Source organism: Peromyscus maniculatus, chromosome 10 (assembly GCF_049852395.1).
Source record: "Peromyscus maniculatus bairdii isolate BWxNUB_F1_BW_parent chromosome 10, HU_Pman_BW_mat_3.1, whole genome shotgun sequence".
Taxonomy (NCBI): domain Eukaryota; kingdom Metazoa; phylum Chordata; class Mammalia; order Rodentia; family Cricetidae; genus Peromyscus; species Peromyscus maniculatus.
In genome coordinates, this window is record NC_134861.1 from 463624 (window position 1) to 476201 (window position 12578).

General features: G+C 49.3%; 1 protein-coding gene across 13 annotated transcripts in view; it reads left to right on the plus strand.

The window, feature by feature from the left end:
- The window catches only part of Slc2a9 (solute carrier family 2 member 9), a 155785-nt gene that overhangs the window by 74846 nt on the left and 68361 nt on the right, over positions 1 to 12578 (plus strand). For all 13 annotated transcript variants that reach the window (XM_042285917.2, XM_076545667.1, XM_042285920.2 and 10 more), the window contains one exon: positions 2533 to 2665. In XM_042285917.2, coding sequence (XP_042141851.1) covers positions 2533 to 2665 — 133 coding nt within the window. The remainder of the gene's footprint in view (positions 1 to 2532; positions 2666 to 12578) is intronic.

Sequence of the window (12578 nt, forward strand, 5' to 3'; positions counted from 1 at the left end):
GTTGTCTGATTGATTAGCTTACAGAGAAGCAGGTTTCCTTATGGTGTTTCCATTCATACCTTGTTTTGACGCCCTCTCTGCGCTGGATCCCTCATCCCCCTGCTGCCCCCATACCCTCTGTCCCCTGTACTTCCTTCCCCTCTTCTAGGTCATTGTCATAGGATTTCGCACTCGCTGCCTCCCCTCAAAGTGTCTTTTTTCCCTTCTCGTGAGACTCTTTCTAGTTCCCGAGTCTTTATCCACATTTACCCCCACCCAAACGCATTGCTAGAACCAAGGATTCCCAGGAGAGAGAATGCAGTATTTGTCTGCACATAGTTACCTTGAATTACATGTTGTTGTTTTTTTTTTTAAAAAAAAAAAAAAAAAAAAAAACACTTCCAGAGACAGCCTGAAGCTGAAGCTACCCTGTAGGAGCAGGAAAAGGGACCCTGAAACTGGTCAGTGTATAAGAGAAATCCCCCACTCTCCTTTGTTTCTCAACAGGAAGCAGCTGTTGGGTACCACTGCCGAGTGAGATGCTGGGTTCTTGGCTCATGTTGGTATACGCCAAGGAGCATCATGAAAGACACTTGCACCAGAAAGACCGAAGGTCAAATCCAGCTCACTTGGCTCCAGCTGGGGGCCTCTGGCTTGTGGCCTTGAGGCTCCTCCCAGGACATCTTAGGATACTTATCCATGGCCATAATGTCTGGAGAATAAGCAAATTCAGACCTGAGCTGCCTGCTCAGGAGCAGGGCCCTTTACTACTCACTGGGTGACCCTGGGCCAGGCTGAAAGGCCTTCCTCAACTGCTCCTTATCAGAATGCTTCTGGTGTGATATTTGCAAGTAACCTACGCATGCCCTCCCATGTACCTTAAGCCATCTTGAGACTCATTATAATACCTAATGGCATGCAAATGCTATCTAAACAGTTGTTACACCATATTGCTTAGGGAATGATGACAGAGAAAGAGGTCTGTCTATGACTGTTCAACACAGATACATTTTTTTCTGAATATTTTCAATCCACGGTGGGTGGCACCTGTGGGTACAGAATGTACAGGCAGAACTGGCAGACTCTGTTCACTGTTTTCTACCATGGTTTAAAATTTTTAATTGAAACATAGTTTGCATGCCAGTTCATACTAAAACCCCTGTGGTTTTTTTAATAGTCACAACTGGTACCACCAGAGCCCATCTACATTCAGAATATTCCATGATCCAACACTGGAGCCCATCTGTGTCCCTCAGCACCCCTCACCCATGATTGCTGTCTCTGACCTTCCACAGACTGATTTCTCTCATTGCATGATCTTCTAATCACAAGCCTCCCCAAACGGAAAAGCCTAGCTTGGCCTCCCCTGTCCTTCAATCGGAGATAGATGCAAGGACTATGCCAGCCTCTGAATAGAAGTAGTCACTAGCTTCAGAAAGGGGAGGAGAACTGGAGTCACCTTGGAGATGAGGACTGAGCCAGCACTGTCTGAGTGCCCTGACAGGCCCCTTCCAGCTTGCTCTGTGTTTCAGGGGTCCCTGCTGCTGCACCCTGGTAAGGTCTGGAACTCTCATGGGCTCTCTGCCATCAGAGCTCCACAGAGGTCTCAGAAAAGCTGACAGGGATATTTTCCCTCCTGAGAGCTATCACAGACGACGAGTAGCTGAGGACATGCACTCACATACACTCAAGGGCTCTGAACTCATTGGGCCTGAGTAGGCCAGCAGACCTCTGCCCATCATGTGAAGTCTTTTTTGGGTTTCAGCGTGTCTCATTCTCTCCTGGACTATTTCCATTCCCTGTCTTAGGAAATCGAACATGCCAAGTACTCATCTTGGAGCCAGAGCCTTTGTCCTTCCAATCAACACTGCCTCTGTGGCTTGCTCCTACGCAGGGCACACGGTGGGAGCATATTTGTAAATCTGGTGACAGACAGGGAAGGATGTCACCTTGATGGGCACAAGCATGTATGCTCCATGCTGCATTGAAGCTGCACTGTGTGGGAGTCACTGCACACAGTGAGTTGATGGCATGTGTTGGGGGTGGCCATTTGTCTTTCCCTCCCATCTGGAAAGTGAAGATCCTCCACACATAAGGGCTCCTTGTCCCCAGGGAAGGCCTGGGAGACCATGCCATCCTTCCTTCCCCATCTTCATTGAAAATAGGAAGGTGGTGGGCACTACCTGGGGGTCTTGTTCCAGTGTTCCCATTCAAGCAAATCTGATCTATGGAGTTGTGGAGGAGATCCAAGGAGACCCCAGGTTGGCTGTGGTGGTCCAAGCTAGGGAAACATCTTTGGTACCCCCTGAGTGGCCTGGATGCCAGGGTTTACTTTCTTTTCAGAGCTGTGCTAGGTCACCATCTCATGGAAATGCTGAGGACTCCACACTAACTCAGTGTGGAAAACGCTGTATGCACAGGGCCATTATCTCATCTGCTTTATTCCTTCCCTTAGCAGTGGGGACAAGCTGAGCAGAGAGGCTTCCTGCTCCATCCACTGTCCCCAGTAGTACAATCACAGGCCCCTCCATCAGCAGAATCTTCTCCCTGCAGGAGAGCACCTGGCCATACCTGTTTGGAGTGATCGTTGTCCCTGCCTTGGTCCAGCTGGCAAGCCTGCCATTTCTCCCTGAGAGCCCACGCTACCTCCTCCTTGAAAAGCACGATGAGGCAGGAGCCATGAAAGGTAGGGTCCTTTCCTTTCATCACATGGTGCCAGCCTGTGCCTGGGTCACAGCAAGATGCTGTGCTGAGGACCAAGCGGCCGGACAGGGCAAGCAGCAGCATCTCTGTAAGCCCCGTGCTGGGTGCTGTGGGACAGTCGTTGCTCTCTCTGCCTCTCTGGCCGCTGGCACTAGTCAGATAGCAGAGGTTCTGGAGGGTGAGGAAGACGGGTGAAAAGAGCCTGAGAGATCTGATTCCAGAAAGCAACTGGGCTTGATGGAAGAAATCAAGTTCTCCTGTGGAAACATCCTGACTAGGGAAAAACTCCTCTCCACCTGCCCAGCTAAGAAAGGGCCCTTGGGAAAAGTGTCGATTACAGTCAGAATGGGCAATGTGTGATACAGTGAGTGAGACTCTAAAGTTTGATTTCATAATACAGTAAGAATGTGCATGTGCGTGCGTGCGTGCGTGCATGGAAGTGTGTTTAGTATATACATCTTAAGTCATAAAACATGATATGCACTATACCTCCACCTGGTAAAAAGAACAAAGCTACTGAGATCCTGGCCATGAGTTGAAATAATATTGAGATCTGCATTTCTATTCATAACAGTAACAATTTCATACCAGATGTTCAGTGAACAATTAGTTTTTGACATTCTGGGTGTTCTGTCAGGTAGTGGGAGAAAGATGGGAGCATACGATGGCATCCCTACCCTCCTGGAGTGACTGGAGTAGTCTGTCAGGATGAGCAGACATGTCTGAGGATAGAGAGCCTAGCAAGTATGCTGCTTGCCGAACATGCAGCCAGAAGTGAACAAATGAGGAGGAGGGGCTCCCCTCGTCAGTGCCCCACTCTTCTGCTCATGTCCCCTTGGACAGAACATGATCTCACAGCCTCCCCTCCCTCCCACAGAGCCCGGGAATGCAGGCAATGCAATTCTTCAGCCATCTGTTATCACAGATGCCAGGGTCTGCTCCAAAGGAAGAGGGCAATGAGGGGTGGTGTCTGGCGACTGCCACATAGGCGAGAGTGACAGTGGCTTGGTGATTGAGACCAGCTGGGTGAGCCACGTGGGGCTCCACAGGCTGACAGCTCATGGCTCTATATATGCAGCCATGGGAAGCGTAGCAAGAAATGGGAATGAGGTGGTGCATGAAGAACATGCCTTGGAAGTTTGATGACAACCCGCCCACATGCATGAGCTAAGGAAAAGCCCTGAGGTTGCTGGAAACTGCCTCCATGCATATGTATGGGAGGGCAGTCAGGGAGATGGACCAGCCGAGGGACGGGCATGCACACATCATGGTCTATCCTTTAAGGCAGAGCATTGAGACCAGCAGCTGTACCTATTCTGTGTCTTCATCCATCTTGACCTCTGCATGGAGGGTTCATGCAGGTCTGACTCTCTGGGCCTCAGCCCTAGCCATCCCAGAGGATCTGGGCTCTGCTTTAGAACAAAGTGTTTCAATGGTCTGAGGAAAGCTTGTATTCTCAGCTCATTTCGAGGTTGACAGGAGGAGCAGCGTGGTTAAAGGAAACACTAAGCATAGTGTGTTGGTGCAACGTTGATAGTACCGTGGTGAGCATATCCGCCTTCCAAAGCCTGGTGTGGTCATCGGGGTCCAGTGCTGGGGCAGTGTCTGCTCTCATCACTCCGTGGACACATGATGTCTCCATCTCCTCCGTGGCCTAGTCCCTCTGACTAAGCAGGTGAAGTGGCACAGGGCACTGACTAAGCTACCTTCCTGTGGCTCAGCATCCAAGCCTCTCAGAGCCTTGAATTCTGCCTTATAAACAAGGGGAACATTTACAAAATCTCAGCAAGTCTTCCAGCTCTACAGATGACCCCCACTGTTTTGAGGTTCTCAAAGTGCTAGTGTGGAAGGCAGAAAAATGACTTCCCCCATCCTCTCCTGAAAAGAGGTCTACTTTCTACTTTCCAGAGCCTGAACCTGAGGTAAAGACATGGTGTGTTCATCAGTCTTTGCACCCCTGTGACTAAATACCTAAAACAAACAACATAAGGAGAAGGCCGGTTTCAGAGGCCTCTGGCCATCACAGTAGGATGTTGTGACCAGTCACGTTCTAAATCCATCCATGGATTAAACTGTTCATCATCTCAGAGCCTCTTGATCTAATCCTCGGGACACACCCAGAGTGAACCATATCAATCCCCTGGGTGGCTCTCAACCCCATCCTGCCTACAGTCAAGACTAAAGGTGGCACAAAACAAAGGAATGAAGGTCATTGATGGAACTGAGGCTGCCCATCAGCGAGATTCAGACTGGAAGAGCCTCGGCCTAAGAGGAGACAGTACAATCACAAGGATCCTTCTAGAAAGTAGAATTGGAGGCAGAGGGAGAACCAGGGGACATCACATGAGAAGGACTTGGCTGAAGGAGCCCGACTTTCAAGAAGGCAGGATGGGGCTGTGAGTCAGGCAACCCAGGCGACATGGAAGCAAGGAACAGTCAAGGAGACTCGCCTGTGTACCCATCTGTGGCACTGAGCTCATTGGGTTAATTATGTAACTGACATGAAGTGCTTCCAACCTGGCTCTGACAATGGCTGGGCCACAGGAAATAGTTCTGTCATTTTTCTAGGAAGAGCCACCAAATATCTCTGAGCTTCCTGGCAGCTAGAAAAAAAGCAATGAATTGGTTTCTCCATTGACTCTCTCATCAGTGCCCCAGGATACAGAACCTTGAGCATAAGATAAGGAGCAAAGCCAGGCAGGGCCCTGAGCGCTGAAGCCTATAGTCTGTAAGAGAGTCCACCAGGAACCCGATGTCCTCGAAGGTCAGAGTAGTGTTATCCTGTGCCAAGAGCCACAGAAGAGAAGCCCTGGGTTCCCAGGGAGAACAGGGGGAGCTTCCTGAAGGAGGTGAGAGTTGAACGGGCAGGAAGATGATTGGCATGGACCAAGTGAGGATAATTGTGGGATGTGTGCAGTCAGGTTGATGCTAAGCCTGTGGACATGTGTGGCTGGATCAAGCACCTGCAGACCAGGGAGGAATCGTGTGTGTTTATTTAATTGATTTAAACCAGTGCTCTTGCTCAAGCCTCCCATTCATGAGGGGCAGTCCTCTCATGCACCCCAGCTCAGAATGGCCCTCCAGGAGCATGTGAGTTCAGTCTGTATTGTGTTCATTGTAATTCCTTCCTGAAAACAGCCACATATCCAACTGTCACATGACTGTCCAGCTCACACAGGGACAGAGGCAGAGCTACCTCTTCCTCTCCCATCCCGCAGGAGCATGTGGCCATCATGATATTTTGGCCCACTTGAAGCCGTGCCTATGGCGAGATGAATGCCATGAGCGCCCATACCAGGGTAGACAAATTCCACCTCAGGGAAAGCGATAGTCCTAGAGAAAGAGGGTGTTCCCTCTGTTTAGAGGTGGCCCTAAACTCTTGCACAGGGGACATGATAGTGCAAAAGTGGGTCATCTTGTCTCTGACCACCTCCTGTCATTGCCATCCCTTGACCTGAGCTTACATCACCCACACAGACTCACAGCGGCGCAAGAGTGGAAATTCCCGCTCTCCTGAGGGACTTGATCTCTCAGTTCCTTGTTTCCTAAATGCTAAAAGGCGGTAAGCACAGAGCTGGCAGTGGCCTAGTGCGGCTCATGTGCACCCCCCTCACGGTACTGTTTCTCTAGCTTCCCCTTGCAGCAGCAACCCTGCCTCATGCTTCTCTTACTTGGTAGGTCTGTGTGGCCCACCCCCACCGCACAACAGCCCATAAAGGCTGAAGCTAAACGGAACTGAAGCAAGTCTCCTCTTAGCTTCTCTGTTCTATGGGATTTTCTCAATGTTCTTTCAGGGTGTGAGGAAAAAGTGATCAGATACCTGAGGTCATCTGAGGATTACCCAAGTCCCTGGAGGGTAGCGCACATAGCAGCACCCACATTCTAAGGCTGTTGCAATAGGGAGAAGGTCTGTGAGGTGCACGTAGCAGGTACAGCTAACATCAGGCTCCCAATTCCCTGGGGTTCCAGTTCTGCTTTGGTCATTGTGAGTCTGTAAGTGGCACTAGATCTGAATTCCTCACCACTTCCAGCCCAGAAGCTGACTGGCCCACCCAGCAGGCTTTGTTCCAGATGAGAAATGAACATGTTCTCCTTTTTCAAATTCTTTTTTTTTTTTTTTTTTTTTTTTTTGGTTTTTCGAGACAGGGTTTCTCTGTGTAGCTTTGCGCCTTTCCTGGAACTCACTTGGTAGCCCAGGCTGGCCTCGAACTCACAGAGATCCGCCTGGTTCTGCCTCCCGAGTGCTGGGATTAAAGGTGTGCGCCACCATAAAGGTGTGCGCCACCACCGCCCGGCAAATTCTTTAGAGCTAATGACTAGAGAATGGCCAGGAATATGAATGACATGAGAGCTGTAGGAGACTGCTTGCTTTCAAATTGAAGAAAGGGTATAAAAAGTGCCTGGGAGAGGCCTGGGATGGACTATTTTTGAATGACATGGGCAAATGGACTCATGGAGGGCCATTCTCCATAGGCTAATGTCTTTCTGAGATGAGCTGCCAACTACAGGTGTCTGAGACCACCTCTTCCCTGGAGTCAACAAGTTAAAATGGAAGGTGTTTGTCCTGCCCTCTCCTCCCCATCAGAAGCTATCACCTCACCTGGTCCCATCATCCACAGAGCAGACACATAGTCAGAGATCCCCTTGCCCATCTGTCTTCCTGCTGGAGCCTGAATCTACAGCACCTCTGAGGTAGCCCTGTACACTTCTGGGGATGAAGAACTCACAGTCCCCATGCCAGTCCATCCTTAGACACATGAGTCAGGAAGTTTCTTTGCTGGGCTGATGCTTTCATATCAGAGCTCCTGCCCATGTCCTTATTCTGGCCTTACCAAGGACAGCAAGTGCCCTACCCATACCCAGCCTCTGCCAAGAAATGTCCCAAGGTCAGTAGTGTTTCCAACAGCTTCCAGTGCTGACAGGGCTGGGCGAGGACAGAAGTCACCATGGCAGCTGCTGCTTAGCTGCAGCGTGCACCCCAACACCTCCCTGCCCAGAGTTTCCTGTACCTGGGGCCTCCCCTATACAGAGACAGAAGCTGGAGGAAATAATCTTCCTCTCGGGCTCCAGGTGGGAAAGCCGCAATCACAGACAGCCCTGTTTGTGTTTCTGGGTACAGAGCAGCCCATACTAAAGTTAGCTCTTAGAACTCACCTGATGAAACTGGCAGCCAGGGGCTGCAGGAGCAAAAGCCAGGAGTGCCTCCTGGCCGAGGACTCCGGATGCGAAACAGCATTGAGAAAGTGAGAAGAGGAGAGAACAAAGGTTAAGACACTTCTGAGGTCTGGCTCCAAGTTCCTGCTAGAGACTAAAGGTTTTCATGCCCCTGTATGGAGGTCCTAAGCCCCAGCATGATGGCATTCAGAAGTGAGGCTCTTGGGAGGTGATCAGATTAAATGGAGTCATGAAGGTGGGGCCCCAAGGATGCTATTAGTGTCTTTACAAGAGAGACAAGAGTGTTTATTACAAGAGTATTCATTCTCTCTTTCTGTCTGTCTGTCTGTCTGTCTGTCTGTCTGTCTGTCTGTCTGTCTGTCTCTCTCTCTCTCTCTCTCTCTCTCTCTCTCTCTCTCTCTCTCACACACACACACACACACACACACACACACACACACACAACACATAGAACAGGTGGCCATACGGCCATACACCAGCCCAGACAACTAACTCAATGGGACCTTCAGTTCAGACTTCCAGCCTCCAGACAGTGAAACTGTCTCAGCCCCATCCGGGATATTCCCTCCAGCAGCTCTTGTCAACTAAGATAGCTCCCAGGTACCATTTCTGATGCTCAGAAAGAGACTTCAGGAGCACCTAGCCTCAGGGATGATCCTGGCCTCTTCTGTCCCTGGCTTATTTTCTAATGGTCCACTGCAATTGGCACCCAGCTGTGAGACAGCTGTGAGCACAGAAGTGTACAGACATTTCCCAGCCTTCAACACACCATATGTTCTCCTTGGCCAGGAGCCCATCCAGCCCATGTACAGTGCAATGTGGATGTATGGGGAGTTAATTCTCTTCAGACAAGCATCCAGCCCTGCTGTGGGGACATCCTGGGAGCTATTCCTGCAGGGGCTGCTCAGAAGTCCAGTGAGACTGACCTGTCTGTCCCAGGTAATTTCCCTATGACATGTGTTGTGCTGTTGGCCTTCAAGCCTTCACATCTGCAGTCTCCTCACACAGACTTCCCAGCCTGTGCTTTCAGGTACCCCCTCTCAGGCCAAGTCCCTTCTCCTTTCTTACCTGCAGAATGACAATGCTAACCTAGTCACCTCATGGGTGGGTCACAGGTGAACTAGATAAAGGCAAGAAGTCTGCAGAATGTTCTCTCTCTCTCTCTCTCTCTCTCTCTCTCTCTCTCTCTCTCTCTGTGTGTGTGTGTGTGTGTGTGTGTGTGTGTGTGAGAGAGAGAGAGAGAGAGAGAGAGAGAGAGAGAGAGAGAACATGTCTCTTTTCTAAAGTGAGCAAGCAGAAGCCAAATCAGTTTTCATTATCGGCCTTAGCAGTAAGATGAACTCACAGAGCCCTACAGAAGGAGGAGGTGAGGCTGCTGCTCAGTGTATCTCATTTACTGCCCAGCTCCATCCCCAGAACAAAGCATCTGGGGAAATGGAAGTGTGGCCCTAAATTTCCATCTTCCCCAGTGTCAATCAGTCCACCCTGGTGAAACAGTCTAAAGAAATCCACTTTTTATATAGACAACTGCAATTTTGCCAAGCTCACAGAACTTGTTTGGATTATTTTAAAGTAGGAATTAAAAAAACAACTCTTTGCAAGATGATGAGAGTTCTCTCTCTCTCTCTCTCTTTCTCTCTCTCTCTCTCTCTCTCTGTCACACACACACACACACACACACACACACACACACACACACACACACACAAACACATGGGACAGGTGGCCATACAGCAGTTCTCGACAGGGTCTCTGTTGTTTGCTGCTGTGTGTGCCAGAGTCACCTGAGGATTCTGTCTCCACCTCCCATCTTGCCATAGGAGTGTTGGTCATACAGACACACACTACTGTGTCTGGCATTGCCTGGGTTCTGGGATCTGAACTGAGATCTCCTTTTTTTGTCAAGCTCCTTACCCGCTGAGCCATCTCCCCAGCCCTGGTGTACAGATACAAGAATTCTCATTGGCAGTCTGAGTACACAATTTTGACTACCAAACAGAAACACTTCCAAAGATCTCTTTTCATTTGCGTGATTTCATTTAAAAGTTGCTACTTTCACGCTCCTCCAGAGATGCCCCCTTACCTTGAGATATTGTTGTTAATTACTATTAATTAATTATTTGTTAAATTTGTGCTCTGCCAGGCGTTGTCAGCCAGTGCCCTTGGAACTTGCGATGCCCTGTGACTGAAGCACAGGCAGTGTTCCCACTGTGTCACATCTCGGTTTGTGCTGTCTCTGTTGGTTTTTAAGTCTTCAATTTCTTTGAGGAATTTTTTTGTTTGGTTTTTGTTTGGTTTTGTTTTGTTTTTGACTCAGTCTCTTTTAGCCCCAGGCTGGCCTCAAACGCACTCTATAACTATAAAAGTTACTTTTCTGTTGCTGTGATACAACACCATGACCAAGGCAGCTCACAGGAGAGTTTATTTGGGTTTACAGTTCGGAAGGATAAGAGCCCGGCATGGCAGGGAGGCATGGCAGCCAGCGCAGAAGCTTAGGGCTCACATCTTGAACCACGAGCACAAAGCAGAAAGAACAAACTGGAAGTCGAGCAAGGCCTTAAGCTCTCAAAGCTCACTCCCAGTGACACACTTCCTCCAGCAAGGCCACACCTCCTAAGCCTCCCCAAAGAGCACCATCCACTGGGGACCTAGTATTCAAATGCATGAGCCCATGGGGGACATGTCAAATCACCACAGTAGCCATGATGACCCTCAGCTCCTGGTGCCCCCAGCATCCTCCTCACTAGGGCTGGGGTTACAGGCATACACCACCACACCTTGAATCCTTGGTGGAATCTGTATATTTGTCAGATTAATTCAACCAAAAGACAAAATTATCATCCTCCAATTTGCTAATCATTATCCAATTCACTGACTAGTAAACTGTACAAAAACAGTTTATCACTATGTGCTGATCACAAAGGAAAACAATGATTACCCGGCTGGCTTCTCCACACTGTGGGGTCTCCCACACCCTCATACAGGCCATGAGGGTCCAGACCCAATCACAGTAAAATTGTATGAAGCTCCATAGAACCTCAACACCTCCTTCTACACCCTTTCACAGCTGTGATAAGGAAGAGACCTTGACCCTGTATTGGAAGCCCCATGATGTCCTGCTCTTAAATACCGGTAGCAGTTGAAGAGAAATGGCTTGACAAAGCTCCTGTTTTTAGAAGTCTTTAGTCCTACACTGTGCATAACAAAGAGCTCAGAGCATCTCTCTACACGGGATCACAGAGTGTTCCGTGTGACATTCCTTTGCCTGCTTTGTCATGGGAAAGAAGCCTCCAGACCAATCTGGGCTTCACTCTGCAAGAGATCAAAGAGATAAAGTATGGCTGTCACCACAGCGCAGCGTCAAAAGCTGCCAGCTCAGATCAACTAACTATGCATAACTAACTCTGTGCAGTTGTTCTGGGGACCAGAAGTAGGAAGTCACAGTACTGACAGAGCCCCACTTCTCTGTTAGCTGGTGGACAGTATCCTTAGTGCCCCAGCACCCTTAGTCTTTCATATCCTTAGTACCTAGCATCCTCAGTCATCCCACATCCTTAGTCTTCCTGCAACCCCAGTGCTGCCTCATACTTAGTCTTCTGGTACTCCAAGTGTTCCCACACCCACAGGGTGCCTTGGCTGGCAGCTGCATCTCCCAGCCTTCTCCATGCTTACAGTCTCAGTGAGCCCCATTATCTGTTCTCCATTCTCCTTTGCCTACAAAGACAGGAGTCAGATGAACCAGGCCACCCCAGGACGACCGCAGCAGCAGCAGCAGCAGCAGCAGCAGCACCACCACCACCACCACCACCACATACCAGGTGACTGTTTCCAGAGCTCACATTCACAGGTACTATATGATTACAAGTGTACAACTTAAGCCACAACAGAAAGTTACAGTATTTTGCTCACATTCACAGGTACTATATGATTACAAGTGTACAACTTAAGCCACAACAGAAAGTTACAGTATTTTGCTCACATTCACAGGTACTATATGATTACAAGTGTACAACTTAAGCCACAACAGAAAGTTACAGTATTTTGTACCCACTGTCTAGACAAAGAAAAGGAAGGGAAGGCCAAGGGAGGGAGAATGTAGCCAGCACCTACTGCAATTATCAGTGTATTGATTACACACACACACACACACACACACACACAGTACGGACGACCAGACCCAGGGCCTTGCACATGCTAGGCAAGGGCTCTATCACTGAGCTACATCCCTAGCCCCTGTTGTTTATTTATAGTGCCCATTGCTCAGTAGCAGCCAGGTAGCATTCTAATGATGTGTGTGCTGGCTGCATTCTCCCTCCCTCAGTACTAGCAACAACCCCAACATTATTATCTCCAGTTTCCTGGTGAGAAAACTGAGGCCCAGAATCTTCAAGGAAGTGGTAAAGGCAGAGTTTGAATAGGGAGGTATGGTCATAAGGCGGCTTCTGTATTCCTTACTTGTCTGACAGGAGTGTAAGGGGTGAATCATTTATTCTGGGTCCTGGTCAGAGGGTACAGTCCATCATGGCAGGGAAGGCATGTGACAGGAACATGAAGCTGCTTCTCACATCTCTCGGCACCAGGAAGCAGAGAGACATGAATGTCGATGCTCACTTCTCTTTCTCCACTTCTCCCTTTCCTTCTGTTTGGGGTCCTAAGCCATAGGACGGTACCATCCACACTCAGGGTAGGTCTTCCCTCCTTAGATAAACCTCTTGGGAAAC